This window comes from Phyllostomus discolor, chromosome 9 (assembly GCF_004126475.2).
Source record: "Phyllostomus discolor isolate MPI-MPIP mPhyDis1 chromosome 9, mPhyDis1.pri.v3, whole genome shotgun sequence".
Lineage (NCBI taxonomy): Eukaryota > Metazoa > Chordata > Mammalia > Chiroptera > Phyllostomidae > Phyllostomus > Phyllostomus discolor.
Window position 1 is genome coordinate 30,616,058 of NC_040911.2, and position 16,845 is coordinate 30,632,902.

At 38.2% G+C, this 16,845-nt stretch overlaps 1 protein-coding gene across 1 annotated transcript in view; it reads right to left on the bottom strand.

Annotated features, from left to right (window-relative positions):
* Window positions 1-14,896, bottom strand: part of MEP1B (meprin A subunit beta) — a 53,918-nt gene extending 39,022 nt beyond the window's left edge. Inside the window, exons 1-5 of the mRNA XM_028523549.2 lie at window positions 14,725-14,896; window positions 10,893-10,911; window positions 10,040-10,084; window positions 7,648-7,691; window positions 5,046-5,124 (exon numbers count right to left, since the gene is read on the bottom strand). Of these exons, the coding sequence (XP_028379350.1) occupies window positions 5,046-5,124; window positions 7,648-7,691; window positions 10,040-10,084; window positions 10,893-10,911; window positions 14,725-14,787 (250 nt within the window). The 5' untranslated portion in view covers window positions 14,788-14,896. The remainder of the gene's footprint in view (window positions 1-5,045; window positions 5,125-7,647; window positions 7,692-10,039; window positions 10,085-10,892; window positions 10,912-14,724) is intronic.
* Window positions 14,897-16,845: the final 1,949 nt, after the last annotated feature.

The following is a 16,845-nucleotide window of genomic DNA, read 5'->3' on the forward strand; positions in this document are numbered from 1 at the left end:
CAACCACACATTGATGTTTCTCTTTCTCTCTATCTCCCTCCCTTCCCTCTCTAAAAAATAAATAAAATATTTTAAAAAAAATAAAAAAATAAAGTCACAGTCTACATAATATTTTATAAACTATTTTTTCACCAAAGAAATCATTAAAACCATCATTATTACTTTTACCATTTTAATGGCTACATTATATGACTTTAACATAGGTAAGTGACTTCCTGTTGTCAAATAGTTAAATTATTTCCAAATTTTCTGTACCATAAATATCACATTTGGATTACTAATTCAAATTAAACATTTCCTTAAGATAAGGGGTGATGATATTGACTACCACATGACTATTTTAGAACAAAATGGAAAATAAGCATGCTGATCTAGGCCTCTTATCAAAACTTAATGAGGACAGCTTCTATCCTGCATTGGGTTGTTTCAGAGTCAAGGAAACAGATATGAAAGTTTTGCAAAAGGTATAGCTCTCTGCCCTGGCTGGTGTGGCTCAGTGGACTGAGCACCAGACTGCAAACCAAAGGGTCACTGGTTTGATTCCCAGTCAGAGTACATTCCTGGGTTGCAGGCCAGGTCCCCAGTAAAGGGTATGGGAGAGGCAACCACACAGTGATGTTTCTCTCCCCCTCTCTTTCTCCCTCCCTTCCCCTCTCTAAAAATAAATAAATAAAATAAAAAATTAGAAAAAATTTTAAAAAGGTATAGCTCTCTGTCATAATAAAGTCTTTATTCACCATCTGCCTTTATTTACAAACGATCTTAATTCACCATACGTCACAGATGCAGAAAAGCTCCACCTGGGATCATGTTATCTAATGTCCAGGCTGGGTAGGATAAGGCAAGTCCTAGGCAGGTCCTGGACAAGCCCAGGAGTTAAGTAATTAGCTGTTCTAGGTTATTTCCTCTTGTCAGCCCCTTTAGGTTACTAGCACTTTGACCTTTTATTTGCATCCTTAACTCTTTACCTTCATCCTCTATTCCCTACCTCCCCTCACCTACTACCTCAGATCTGGTACTCAAGGAAGGAATTAAAATTTTTCACTGGGAGCTATAAATGGCTCCTTCCCTTTCAGGAAAGTTGCACCTACCAGCCAAATAACACCTAAAGTTTAAGCTTAAAGACCAAAGTCCTGCTGGCAGAACTTAGTACTCTGGCCCTCCAGAATTTGAGTAATAGTGATTTCTGGCCTTCCAAAATCACCTATTCCTTGAAAACCCTTCAAAAATAACTACTTTTGCTACGCACATAAGAGTGGCCTTGCTTAGTGATTTTCCTAGTTGGAGTCATTTGAAGATGGTATAAATCTCATGTTATAGAAATGTGCAATCACTATGTTGTACACTTGAAACTAATATATTATGTCAACTGTCATTGAAATTTTAAATAAAAATAAAATAGAACTTTAAAATTGTAATCAGAAAAACTTCTGAAATGTGAGAAAATACTCTTCTCACTTTAAACATAAAGAATAATTTCTATGTTACACTATTAAACATAGGTTAGTATTTTCTAAATAAGAAAGAATCAAAATCATTGAATTGATGAAATGGCCTATAAAGATTTGAAGTTTAATTATATTATTAAAAATTATATAACATTAAACAATGCAATAATATTATATGAAAAAAAGAACAAAAATTTTAAAAACCATAGTTATAACTATTCAAAAATGTGCACAGTTTGGGTGGTAAGATCTGAACTGAGTTTTTTTTTACCTAATATGTTTCTTTCATATATATTTATAAATTTATTTTTTAAGATTTTATTTATTGATTTTTAGAGAGAGGAGAAGGGAGGAGGAAAGAGAGAGAAAGAAACACTGATGTGGCAGAGAAACATCGATCAGCTTCCTTGCATATGCGCTCTGACCAGAACTGACCCCAGGCATGTGTCCTGACCGGGAACCAAACCGGTGACCCTTCACTTTGTGGGATGACAACTTACCAATTGAGCCACACTAGTCAGGACTATCAGTTGATTTTTTTAAATACTTATTAAATGCCTATAATATACCTAAGCCTCAGATTTGCAAGGTGATAAATACCTACTGTCCTCAAAGCATACACAGTTTTTTATAATGTTGTTGAAAAACAGGTACATAGAGCTCACAAGGTTATGATAGTTTTGGTTAAAATACATGGCAAAAATAGCCTAAGAGTCACAGTCATGTTAAGGCTCACTGACCTTTCATGGAATTCACCTAGAAGAATAAATGTATTAAAATTATATATAGATATATATACACACATATGTATGTGTATAAAATTTTATATATACTATGTATGTATATGTGTACATGTGTATACATATACACATGTGTGTGTGTGTGTAGTATATATATATTCAGAGAGAATTTTGCATCACTAATGATGGAGTTACATTCTAAGAAATGTGTCGGTAGGTGATTTTTGTCCTGTGAACATTGTAGAGTGCACAAACCCAGATGGCAGAGCCTACTACACACCAAGGCTACACGGTATACTCTATTGCTCGTAGGCTACAAGCCTGCATAGCAAGTCACTGTTCCAGAAAACACAAGATTAAACTGAGAACAAAAGAAAATGACATCATCAAGAGACGTGGTAGATATGGGATATATGAGGCTGCCACTGGGGCAGCCTCAATACTGCTTTACAGCAAAACTGTTCACAAGTAGAAAGAATATACTCTAAAATAATGATTAATAATCTAATAAACAGATAAGCCAGTGACATCGTCATTTATTATCATTAGCAAGTCCTAAGTACTGTACATAACTGTATGTGCTGTATTTTTGTGCCTGGCAGTACAGTAGGTTTGCCTACACCAGTACAATCCCAAACATTGTGCTACGATTAGACAGTGACAGGTGATAGGAATGTATTAGCTCTATTACACTTTTACGGGATCATCATTATATATACAATTTGTCTTTAGCTGAATCATCAATATGCAGTTCATGATAATATATATATATTTTTTAAATACACAGAAATATTTTTAAGTTTGTAATCAAAATATTTAAACCAGAAAAAGTGCTTCAAATCTTTCTGATTCCCCCCAATCCCAAAAGTCAATAAACATCTTTCTCTCCTCATATTACATGAGCGTTTTAAACTTCTAACCCTGTTCATTACTTTTGCCTTGGTTTTTTCTACCCTATGCTTGGTTTTTTAATCTATGTTTCTGACCAACTCTCCCTTTTCAACAACTTCTATCAGAACCCTTGTCTATGCCAAGTCCAAAGAGTTGCTCTCCCAGGCCAAGTTTCATCCTTGGCCGTCTCGTGAAACACAGTCTTCAGGGGGCGTTTGGTCAGATCCATTATCTGTGGAGTACTGTTACATGCAAGGCACTGTGAAAGATTCTCACTCATACCCACAGCTTCAGCCTTTTCCTATATCCTCATAATTCCCAAATATTTCTCTATCTTGAACACCAGGCTGTTCACCAATACTATATGATATCTCTACCACAGTGTACCTGACGCATTTCAAATTCTGCATTCCAAAGACTAATTTTCACCACACCTCTCTGTACCACTCACTTTAAGACATATTCCTTATTTTTGTTAAAAGCACTATGATATATCAAGATGTGTAAAACCTGGGCATCAGTATCCCTTTACCCAGAACTACATTCCTGACCTCTTGCTGTCAATCACCAAATATAACATTTGTCTCCTAAATCTCTCTTAGATTTATCCATTCTTGTCTGTCCTTACTAAGAGTGTCTTGGTTCAGAAACCCTTTGGTGCTTTCCTAAATGTCTTCAATAGTCTCCTAGCTGATCTCCCTATGTTCTTATTGCTCTATTAATAATACATCTTCTATACTGCAGCCAAAGTAATAATCTCCCTCCACATTAAAACTTTTGGTAACTCCACATTACCATCAGTATAAACACCAAGTTTTTTAATATGAGAAAGACTTCCCCAGTCTGGATCCTACCTACCTGTTCAACCTCATTATCTCTCTACTTCCCATCTGAATCAGGGCTTTTCCCTTCCCCATGCCTTTGCACATTTGCCCAGGGAACATTTCCCTTGCTATCAGAAGCCATGTGAAACCAGGTGGTCCCTTTCTGCACATTAGAAAGAGGCACATCATCTGGGAGAACGCTGTAAGCACTTTCTTGGTGGATGAATAGCACTTCGTGCAAAGAAATGAATGTCTCTTGATGAACAGAATACAAACTCAATTTCAGTCCCACTTGTGCCCCCTCTGCAGCATTTCTGCGCGGTGTACAACTTGCACAACCTGCGTGCAGCCTTGCTGCATAGTGCCACCCATTGCCTAATAATTAAGCCTTTATACCTAGGTTACTCCCATAGCTCTTTGAACACATGATTAATCATTATGTTTATTCCATTCTATTATAATTAGCTTTTTGTTTATCTGAATCCCCACTGAAATGTATGATCTTTAAGGAAAACTTTCCCAAACACCAGTTCCTAAACTGATGCTGGTCAGAGATACCATTTTCACTAGTCAATAAATAAAATGAGAATCAGGTTTAGAGTTGCCCATTACAATTAAATTTTTTCTTAGTTTTGGATTAGATTCTTCTGATTTTTTGCTATTAAAACACTATTTATTTTATGAAAAGAGGATGATAAAAGTTAGTGGGTTCTTGTTGATTAAGCTCCTGACTTGGCAAAATAAAATGTTGGTAAAGCAACACCAGTTCCTAGAGTCTTATTTGTTTGATTGTTTTATTTTTTACTCAAATTTGAACATATGAGAAACCACTGCTTTAAAATAAAGACTAGCACTCTAATCTTTTTGTCCCTAAAATGAAATGATCCAGCACAGAGTAGGTGCTTCATAAATGTTGGTTGAATTAATTCCTTTATTGGTCAAAGCTCAGCAAATATTTCAGACAAAGTCACTTAGGTTCTTTTCATTGTTTGCTTTGCTTATTTTTTAAGTAACTGTACATAGCTACACAAAACAACAAACAAAAACCCTTAAAGGCCATAATTTTCTACCCTTGGAAATACTGTAATCATATTCCTTCTGCAATATACATTAGTTATGGATATTCCAAGGGGTATACTAACCTAAGCTATCTTCTAGAACATACGGAATGGTGTGAGGCCATCTATAGTTTTCTCCAATGATGGAATTTCTACCTTGTACCTGTCAAAAATAAATGTGAAAAGGGTAATTAAATGAATCAAGGACAAACTTATGAAACAACCAATAGTTAATCTAGAAATAAGTGAAGTTTTAAGCTCTCCCCTCAGTCAGCTAAACAAATGATCATGCATGTGCACACATGTGCATGTGTGTGTACCTCTACTGGTACCACATTAGAACAAAGTTCTTAAGAAGAAATTGCTATCATTAATTTTGTTGATAGAATTGAAAAAGAAGTCATGTAAAACCACCTAAAGAATGATTGTTGTAAAACTGAATTATACATAGCAGTAGACTTATAGACTAGTTTTCTATTCAAGAGAGTAAAAATATACCAGAAGGAAGTGATAGCAAAACCTCAATAATCATGACCTGACAGAGTCAGAAAAAGTCATATGAGCTAGGCCAAAGTTTTGGGGGTTTTTTAAATCGTTGTTCATATACAGTTTTCTCCTTTTTACTCCCAATCCAGTCCCCCCTCCCACCCTCCCCACTTCCCTCCCATTACCACCCTCCCCTTAGCTTATGCCCATGAGTCCTTTAAGTTTGTTCCTGTGAACCCTTCCCACTGCCCCCTTAAATTCCCTCTTCTCTCCCTCTGGTCACCATCAGCCTGTCCTCTATTTCAGTGACTTTTATTATATTTTCCTTGTTTCTTTGTTTTGTTATTTAGGTTCCTGTTAAAGGTGAGATCATATGGTATTTGTCTTTCACTGCCTGGCTTGTTTCACTTAGCATAATGTTTTCCAGCTCCATCCACGCTGTTGCAAAGGGTAGGAGCTCCTTCTTTCTTTCTGCTGCATAGAATTCCATTGTGTAAATGTACCATAGTTTTTTGATCCATTCATTTACTGATGGGCATCTTGGTTGCTTCCAGCATCTAGCTATTGTAAATTGTGCTGCTATGAACATTGGGGTGCATAAGTTCTTTTGAATTGGTGTTTTAGTATTCTTAGGATAGAGTCCCAGCAGTGGAATTGCTGGGTCAAAAGGCAGATCCATTTTTAGTTTTCTGAGGAAGTTCCATACTGCTTTCCATAGTGGTTGTACCAGTCTGCAGTCCCACCAGCAGTGCACTAGGGTCCCCTTTTCTCCACAACCTCTCCAACACTTGTTGTTTGTTGCTTTGTTTATGATGTAGGCCCAAGTTTTTTGAAAACTTTTTAATTTTTTCAAAAATGTTTTAAACAATTTGAATTTTTATAGTAAAGAACTAATATTTCACTTTAATGTATTCATCCAGTCAACAAAATGAGCACTGTTCTAGAAAACAAGGATTTGCTGAAAACAAATTTGCTGAAAACAGAACTACTATGGTCTTTACCTAATGGAAGTAATACCTAGTGGAAAAGACAAGAAGTATGTGGATAAGAGTAAAGGGATGGGGTAGTACATTAGATAAAGTAGCCAGGACAGGACCCTTTTAAAGAATGTCATTTAAGGTGAAATAGGAAAAATAAGAAAGAGCCAGGATTGAAAGACACCTTGGGGAGATCATTTCAAGCAGAGGAAACAGTAGTTGCTCTGGTTCTGACATGGGAATATGCTTGATATGTTTTGAGATGATTTGAGTCCAGTAGCCTAGTAAGTTAGGAGAAAAAAGAAATGAGTTGAGAAGGAGAAGAGAAAGGAGGGGTAAAGAGGAAAGGGGAGGGGAGGTCAGGGAAAGAGGAAAAGAGAAGAAATGGAAGGAGAAATAAGCAGGAGTTAATTTATGCATGGTCTTGAAGCCTATGGGTAAATCTGAATAATATTCTAAATGCAATAGAAAGCTACTGAAGACTTTCAAGACAAGAAGTGAAATCATGTCATTGTCTGTTTAAAAGATCATTTTGTTGTTAACAGGGACAAAGTTTTCCCTTAGAAAAGGGCAGTATTTGAAATAAAAAGACAAATTAGGAGAAAAGTAGATTTTTTGAGGCATGCATTGGAGACAGAAATGACAGAACTTGCTGATGGACTGGATGGAGGGGTGAGGGAAAGAGAAGAAGCAAAGGTGACACCTGGATTTTTTACTTATTCAGTGACGTGAGGTGATGACTTCACTAAGAGGGAAGACTGTATGAAAGGTATGGGAGGACCTGTACTTGGCAACATTATTTTTAGCTTTGAGTGTAGAAGTCACAAAATTTATCTCAGGGTAAAAAGCTTGATTTATCGAAGATGTCTATCAATTTAGTTTAACTTTGTTTCAACTAGATTGAATCAGTGAGACTCTATTTTAAAATGAAAGCATCTTATTGTTTCAGTAATGAAAATCAGAAAGATCAAAAAGACCAAGGCATCCATGGTGAGTGACTGTGGCTTTAACCACACAGAAACCTGAGTAATAGATCAAGAAGACACTAATATATGATTCCCTTACAGTACAATGTACTCACTGAATAAATGTGTCATCATGGTTTTGTGCACTTAGAGACTGTTGGGCTTAACTAACCCATGCTGTCCAATCATTCTTAGATATTCTGTATTTTAGCTCTCAATGACTAATAGAAGATTATTCCTTGCATTGGTTCAACTTACCCCATTGAGCTTGATGTCTCCCTCAAAAAGATCCAGTCCCAAATCTAAGAGAAAGATAAAAATTCATGTTAGCAAATTTGTTTAAACTTCCCACTTGATAAAGGCTGTAAAGACTTCTGGTCAAGATGGAGGTGTAGGTAAACAGGCTTCACCTCCTCACACAACTGCAGAAAAAATTACAACCAGACCACAAAACAAATATCACCCATAACATTCAGAAAATTGAGCTGTAAGAAAATCCAACAACCCAGGATTTAAAGGAGCCACAGGTAGGAGGGGTGGAGACATGGAGAAAGGTGAAGTGCAGAAAGGCTCAGAGCCATGGGAGTGGCACAGAGAGGTGGCAGAATATGTGGTCCCACATTCACCTGTGATGGATAAAAATCAGGATGGAAACCTCAGGAGCAAGGGATCTCAGCCCCAAACCAGACTACCCAGCAGTCCAGGGTTCCAGTGCCAGGAAGATAAATCCCCATTACTCCTGGCTGTAAAAACCTGTGGGGTTGGGGCAATGGAAGAAACTGGCAGATTATCAGGAGACACCTATTAAAGGGTCCACTCAGATTTAGGACTGATGCAGACCCACTCCCCTCTGGGATTCAGCACCAGGGCAACATCTGGAAGGGCAAAAGTGGCATATGGGGAGGAAGTGAAGTGACTGGAAACAGGGCAAGTACTGGGAGACAGCCTCCTGGGCAAACCTCCAGAAGCCAGGCAGAAGCATTGTCCCCTCTCTGAGCCCTCCCTGCACACACAACCACAAAGCAGTAAAGTGGGTTGCACCACCCTGGCGATCACCTAAAGCTCCACCCCAAACAATTTACAGGCCTGCTATTCTACAATGGACCACACTACTAAGGCAGGGCATCAAAGCAGCTCTGCCTAATACACAGAAACAAACATGAGGTGAAGAGGGCTGCCAAACTGAGGAGACAAAGAAATGTGGCCCAGTTGAAAGAACAGAACAGAACTCTGGGAAAAGAATTAAACAAAACAGAGATAACCAACCTATCAGATGCAGAGTTCAAAACAATGGTTATCCGGATGCCCAAAGAACTCATAGAGTATGGCAACAGCATTAAAAGACCCAGGCAGAAATGAAGGTTACATTAAGTAAAATAAAAGAAAATCTACAGGAAATCAACAGTGGAAGGGATGAAACTGAGAATCAAATCAATAATTTGGAACATAGGGAAGAAAAAGCATTCAACAAGACTAGCAAGAAGAAAAAAAAAAATTAAAAAATCAGTATAGAATAAGAAGCCTCTCAGACATCTCCAAACATACTAACATCTAAATCATAGGGATGCTATAGGAGAAGAAGAAGAGCAAGAAATTGAAAACATATTTCAACAAATAATGAAAGAAAACTTTCTTAACTTGGTGAAGAAAATAGACATACAAGTCCAGGAAGCACAGACAGCCCCAAAATAGTTGGACCCAAAGAGAACCACACCAAGACACATAATTAAAATACCAAAGGTTAAAGATAAAGAGAGAATCTTAAAAGTAGCAAGAGAAAAGCAGAGAGTTACCATGTAAGATGCATTTTTTTACCACATTTTTTTGCTTCAAAATTTTTTTTCCTATTTTCCTCCTCTAAAACCTAGGCACGTCTTGTGGTACGGACCCCATATGCACCTAGGTTTTAGAGGAGGAAAATAGGGAAGAAAATTTTGAAGCAAAAAATGTGGTAAAAAAGTGCATCTTATAGTCCCAAAAATGCAGTACCTAAAAAAGAGTTCCCATAAGGCCATCAGCTGATTTCTCAAAAGAAACTTTGCAGGCTAGAAGTATTCACAGTGATGAAAAACAAGAACCTACAACCTAGATTACTCTATGCAACAAAGCTATAGTTTAGAATGGAAGGGTAGATAAAGTGCTTCCTAGATAAGATAAAGCTAAAGGAATTCATCATCAGCAAGTCATTATTACATGAAATGTTAAATGGACTTATTTAAGAAAAAGAATAAGAGCAAAACCACAAACTTTAAAAGGGCAACAAATTCACAACTATCAACAACTGAATCTAAAAAAAACAAACCAAGCTAATAACCAGAAGAGGAACAGAATCATAGATAGGGATATCACTTGGCAGGTTATCAGCTGGCCAGGGAAAAGGGGATAATAAGGAGAAATGTGCAGGGATTAAAAAGTATAATTTGGTAGGTACAAAATAGAGAGGGTGATGTTAAGAACAGTGAAGGAAATGTTAAGCCAAAGGACCTATACGCATGACCCATGGACATGAACTAAGGGGCAGGGAATACTAGTGGAGGGTGGGGGGGTACCAGGTGGAGAAGAGTAAAGGTGGAAAAAATGGGACAACTGTCATAGCATAATCAATAAAATATATTTTTTTAAAAGCAAAGTATGTAAAAAAATTACAAACCTTCATTGATGTCAAATATATCCTGGTCAATGCCACCGTCTACATCTTTAAAATAACAAAAAAAAAGTACATTGAACATTGTGTTTAAAAACAAGAAAATCTTTATCAATTATCGAATTAGAAGTGAGCAAGGTTTTTTGCCTCAGATAAGTGACTACTGGGTTCCAAATTAATACATATACATTGTTTGTTTGTTTGTTTGTTTCATTGATTCATTGATTCAGAAACTCTTATGGCCCAGGCTTGAGGCTATGCAGTTTTTGCTCTTGTCCTATTCATGTCCCTTGAATTCCAAATAACTTCAGGAATAAGAAATTGATTACTCTATATAATATTAAGCTTAATTTGGAAGGCTAAATTAGATAACTAGATTAAATAAAGAGCAAATGTTTAAATTTGATCACACCAGTCCAGCCTACCCATAAATGTGTATCCTTTGCAATAGCATACCTTGGAACTCTCAAGCAAAATTCCTAATTTAAACTTAAATTTCTCTTTTAAATTGCAAAGGGGTGAATAATGTGGCCAAATCTCTCAGTGTACAACTGAATAGGATGTTCATCTGATTTGTCAGAAATAGCAAAAATAATAATAGCGAGCATTTATGGATGTCTGTGTGTCCGTCACTGTGCCTGGCCTCTCCTACACCACCATCTGTTTTTCTGCTGGTATCTGGTACAGGGACAATAAAACATTCCTCAGTAAATCAAGAGAAGCCAGCATTTGACCAAAGTTCAATGCAATTATGGATGTGCTTAGCATTAAATCTGTCCTAACTTCTTCTGTTCTGTTGTTCTATTATATAATAACTTTCTTTTGATACAACTTAGAGCAAATCTCAAAATACACTCACCAAAATTTTCTGGAGTTGGCTGGAAAACAAACACATGAAAGAAGACATTATTATTTTGCCCAGGATATAAATAGTCTTTTTGTTTCAATTTATATATAGTCATCTGTGAGGACTTTTTCCATTATTACTATAAATTACTTTCCAACATATACCTAAGACAGCTGAATTAGAGTCAAAGGGTCTTCCCATGTCACATTTAAAAAATCCTGCTATGTGAATTTGAAAGTGAAACTAACAAGAAACCAAGTTCACAGACAAAAGAGCAGAGCGCAGGACTCGAGCTCTGAAATGTGTTCACTTTTATCATGACTTTCTAAGGATTCATGGAGCAATATTTGAATAGCCTGAAAATTTATTCCAACATTGAAATATTATTGTAACTTATAATAATCCTTTAAAAAAATTTTATTGAAGACTTCATTAATCATGGTTTACTTTCATATTTCACTTAAGACTGCCTTCGAAGACAATATCAAAGAAAAATATCAATGGATATAGATAGTATTGTGATTTTAAAAAAGAAAAAAACTTTATGAGGATAGAAGTAACCAAATGAAACCCAGACTATATCAACGGAAAAATTAAGAGAACCTGAGAAGTTTCTTAACGTAGTCTAATAAAAAAAGCTCATGGGACTGCCCTGGCTGGTGTGGCTCAGTTGGTTGGAAAGTCAGTCTGTAACTGAAAGGGTTGCAGGTTTGATCCCCAGTCCAGGTGCTGGCACATGCAACACCCACTCCTTTCCATCCTTCCCCTCAACCTTCAGGATGCATAGGATCCTGGGCCAGGCCAGTCCCCCTGTCTGTTGCATATGGCAGTCAACCAGTTGATGCTTCTCTTTCCCATCGATGTTTCTCTCTATCCCTTCCTCCCTCTCTAAAAGCAATGAAAAAAAATGTCCTCAAGTGACTATTAAAAAAAAGCTCAGTGGACTTTCTGTACTGTTGTATTGTACAAAGCTCAATATATAGTAGATCTGGGTTATATTCCTAATTCCACCAATTAACAACAAGTCATTTCACCTTCCTGATACTCAAACTATCAATAAAATATGGCCAATACCTCTTTTGTATTGGTATTTTGAGGGTTATATGATGTCATGTGAAAGCACCTTTTTAAAGAATTTTATGGAGTATGCTATTACAGTTGTACCATTTTTTTCTCCCCTTTATTGCCTTCTGCCCTGCACACCCCCCACCAGCATTCCCCACCCCTCTTAGTTCATGTCCATGGGTCATACATGTAAGTTCTTTGGCCTCTCCATTTCCTATACTATTCTTAACCTCCCCCTGTCCATTTTATACCTACCATTTATACTCCTTATTCCCTGTACCCTTCCCCCCATTTTCCCCTCCCCCTCTCCACTAATAACCCTCCATGTGATCTCCATCAATTTCTGTGATCCCGTTCCAGTGTTCTAGTTGTTTGCTTAGTTCGTTTTTGTTTTTGTTTTAAGGTTCAGTTGTTGATAGTTGTGAGTTTGTTGTCATTTTAGTGTTCATAGTTTTGATCATCTTCTTTTTCTTAGATAAATCCCTTTAACATTTCATATAATAAGGGCCTGGTAATGATGAACTCCTCTAACTTGACCTTATCCCGGAAGCACTTTATCTGCCCTTCCATTCTAAATGATAGCTTTGCTGGATAGAATAATCTTGGATATAGGTCCTTGCCTTTCATTATTTCAAATAGTTCTTTCCAGCCCCTTCTTGCCTGTAAGGTTTCTTTTGAGAAACCAGCTGATAGTCTTATGGGAACTCTTATGTAGATAACTGTCTCCATTTCTCTTGCTGCTTTTAAGATTCTCTCCTTATCTTTAATCTTTGGTAATGTAATTATAATGTGCCTTGGAGCGTTCCTCCTTGCGTCCAACTTCTTTGGAACTCTATGAGCTTCCTGGACTTCCTAGAAGTTTATTTCCCTCACCAGATTGAGGAAGTTCTCCTTCATTATGTTTTCAAATAAGTTTTCAATTTGTTGTTCTTCCTCTTCTCCAATGTCACCGCTATAATTTGGGTGTTGGAACGTTTAAAGTTGTCTCAGAGGTTCCTAAGCCTCTCCTCATTTCTTTGAATTCTTGTTTCTTCATTCTGTTCCAATTGAATGTTTCTTTCTTTCTTCTGCTCCAAATCATTGATTTTAGTCCTGGTCTCCTTATCTTCACTGTTTGTTCTCTGTATATTTTCCTTTATTTTACTTTTTCATAGGCTTCACTTTTTCCTCTATTTTGCAACCCTACTCAACCATTTCTGTGAGCATCTTGATTTTGAACTCACATCTGACAGATTGGCTATCTCCTCATCACTTAGTTCTTTTTCTGGAATTTTAATCTGTTCTTTCATTTGGGCCACATCTTTTTGTCTTGGCACACCTGATACATGTAAGGGGCTGAGCCTTAGGTATTGGCCTGGCCAGGGCAACCCACTTCTCTGTGTTGTGGTGCTGTATGTGAGGGAGCAGTCTGAGAGGGAACAATGCCGCTTGCTCAGCTCTTTCCAGCTTTCAGTTACTTCTCCCGCTACCCACAAGTAAATTAGACCCTTCTGGTGCTGATTCCCAGGTAGGTGGGTTTGTGTACGTTCTAGGACCCTGTAGGTCTCTCTAACAAACTCTCCTGTGAAACTGGGAGTTTCTCCCACCACTGCAACCCCCACAGGGTTTTACAGCCAGAGATTTTGAGGCTTTATTTCCCTGTGCTGGAACCCTGGGCTGTTCCTCCCAGTTTATCTGCACACAAATTTGGGACCCCCCAATCCGCCAGCCACCGTCTTGCCATCCCGGTCCTCCAGCTGCCACCTTGCCACGCATCCCCTCCACCCCAGCTGCCTATCTCCACCTCTCCTACCAGTCTGAATGAATGTCTCTTCTTTAACTCCTTGGTTGTCTGATGTCCATACCATTTGATTTTTGGGCAGTTCTGATTATTTTTTGTTTTTAAATTTGTTGTTGTCTTTCTTTATATTGTACAAGGAGGCAAAGTGTATCTACCTACACCTCCATCTTGGGCAGAAGTATGAAAGCACTTTGAAATTATAAGAAAATGTTACACAAATGTAAGGTACAATTTTATGTAAATACGGTTCACATATCTAAAATCTAGAGTCATTTGGAACATTTGGCAAGCAGTGGGTATGAGCTAGTTAGATGATTACCATCCTCTTTGATAGTAACAAGTGCTACTTGCAGGAATGCCAAAGCATTCCTACTAAAACAAGTTATGACGTATTTTTCATAATTACAGTTTTAATGTTATCAAATGGTTTCTCTTGTACCTAATGCTATAGTTCCCATTCACAGAATATCAGCATAATATAAGAACTCTTATTTTTAAATCACAACCAAAGTTTTCCCGCCAAGCATTTGGAACTTCATTTATAACCCTGGACTGGTTTGTGGTACAAACTGCCTGTCCCTCAGCAGGGCTGGGCTCAATTCAGGTGGGAGCAGAAGAGAAGTCCCATGCTGCCCAACGCTGTAAATGTTTGCTGAGCCTGTGACAATAGCATTCCCTCCATTCCTGTCTCATGTTAGTATAACTGCAGTGTGATGTCATTCAGCAATAAAAACGGAATGATTTTCAAGTTTCACATTTTCTGTCAAAGAAGGCTTGTCACACAATAATGAAACACAGAGAAGAACATAACCTCACATCAGCCTCTCGGACTCTCTCTGCGGGCCTTCCTCTCACTCCCTGTGCCCTGCCCGCCCTGCTCGCCAAAAAGAAATGCTCATTTCACTAATACTTCGAAATTCATAAAAAAACAAAAAATGAACAATTCTTTCTTTAACAACTAATATCAAATGCCCCAAATTTTTCTAATTGTTTTCTTACCAAGCCAGACACCACGAGGAAAGAGGCAAAGAACAGAACCCAAGACGGAATCCATGAATCCATGCTGCTACTTCAACTGTCCGTTGAAAGTTGCAAACTATGAACTTCAGAATAGCATTTACTTTTTAAAAGGCAAACATCATAACTTATAGCCTTTGACCATGCTGATCCATCTTCCAGGTCAGCTGGTAATGCCCCTAATCAAGGAGTTAAAGTCCAGTATCCTTAACACAGCTCTGTAGAGTTGCTGATTGCTTGGTTGGTTGGTTGGCTGGTTGGTTTTATATTCTGTGTCAACATTCAATAACCAAAGGCCTGGCTGAGAGCTGTTAATGAAGTAAGTTCTCTAATGCATACATACTGCTCCCCAAGACTAAATGCCTCCTGAGCAAAAGAGAATGATAAAATAATTTCTTAGTCGTCTTTCAAACAGGAAACACTTGTGAGACTCCTCCTGCTCATCTAGCCCTGTGCTGCTTTGATATATCCAGTTATAGCCACAGCTTTTGTCATTCATTCATTTAATAAAAGTATATTGAGCCCTGGCTGGTGTAGCTCAGTGGATTGAGCGCGGGCTGCGAACCAAAGTGTCGCAGGTTCGATTCCCAGGCAGGATACATGCCTGGGTTGCAGGCCATGAGCCCCAGCAACTGCACATTGATGTTTCTCTCTCTTTCTCCCACACTTCCCTCTCCAAAAAATAAATAAATAAAATCTTTTTAAAAAGTATATTGAGGTTCAATATCCATTAATGTGTTAGAAATCTAGCTTATTGCTATCCAGATACACAGTAGCAAAATAGCAACATATTTCACTCCTGAAAATTACCATGAAAGCGAACTCAGGTGGAACTTAGGGTAAAAGAGCTAGGGGTGATTGCTGGTTTTCAAATAAACCAATGTCCCCAATCCATCTCTCGATTCTGTCTCACATATTCCTTCTTTCCTTGGGATAACTTCCCTTTAAGGACAACAAACTCTATAACTCAGTTCTTACAGCTTCACTCTCAACTTATGAGGTTATTTTTTGAAAATACTATTTCTTCCCCACAGTATTTCCTTTCCTACTCAAGACTGGCCTTGGTCCCATTCTCTGCTAATGAAAAGGACATAAAAAGACATATAGTGCAGACAAAAGACATGGAAGGATGCTTTGTTAATACAAAAAGGACATTCCCACCCTCTCAGAGTTAAAAGGAAGCTTTAACAGCAATGTGTGGCTCTGGCCAGGTCGCTCAGTTGGTTGGAGTGTGGACCGTACACCAAAAAGACTGAGGGTTTGATTCCCGGTCAGGGCACATAGCTAGGATGCAGCTTTGATCCCTGATCGGCGTGCATGCAGGAGGGAACTGATCGATAATTCTTTCTTTCTCTCTCTCCCCTCCTCTCTCTCTCCATTCCTCTCTCTAAAATCAATAAACATGTCCTCCAGTGAGGATTGAAAAAAATTATAATAAAAAATAAAAGCGATAAATGTGGACCCGTTCCTCACTTGCTCCCTGGGATCCCCAAGACAATTAATGGGATCCAAAACCCTGTAGTCCTATTTCTTGGCTAGAGACCTGAGGAAACAACAATACAGAAGAAAGCAGGTCTTGGGAGGAGGACAGCAACTCCTGTGAGGACAAGAGTGGAAGCGAAGCTGTCAGAGAAAGCCTCCACCTGACAAGCCACGTGGCGAGGAATGAGAAAGCCTCCATAGCATGCTGCCTAGGATGACCACCAAGGACCGGACAGAAACATAAAACTTCCAGGAGATTCTCACGAGGACAGGTGATATAGAAATCAGATGAGGCCCTCCCAGTGCTATGGGCTATTAAGCTCAGGCAGAAGCCTAAGGGTAAAAGATGAGAATCCTGAATTGGCTGCAATTACATTTCTCCCACCTGTGTGGTTGGGGACCCAAAACCGTAAGGGTGGTCACATAAAAATAAAGATATCATCATGCACATCTGTTTTAGTGAGCTGAGATGTGTAACAGAGACACCTGGCTACATTCTGTGCCTTGGGACAAGCAGCTCACATTCAGTTAGGAAACAGGAGGCAGCGGTTCCTAGGACTGCTGGAATCTGTTCTCAACCCTGATTACAGCCCACGGACCCAATCTTACCAGGAATCTCAC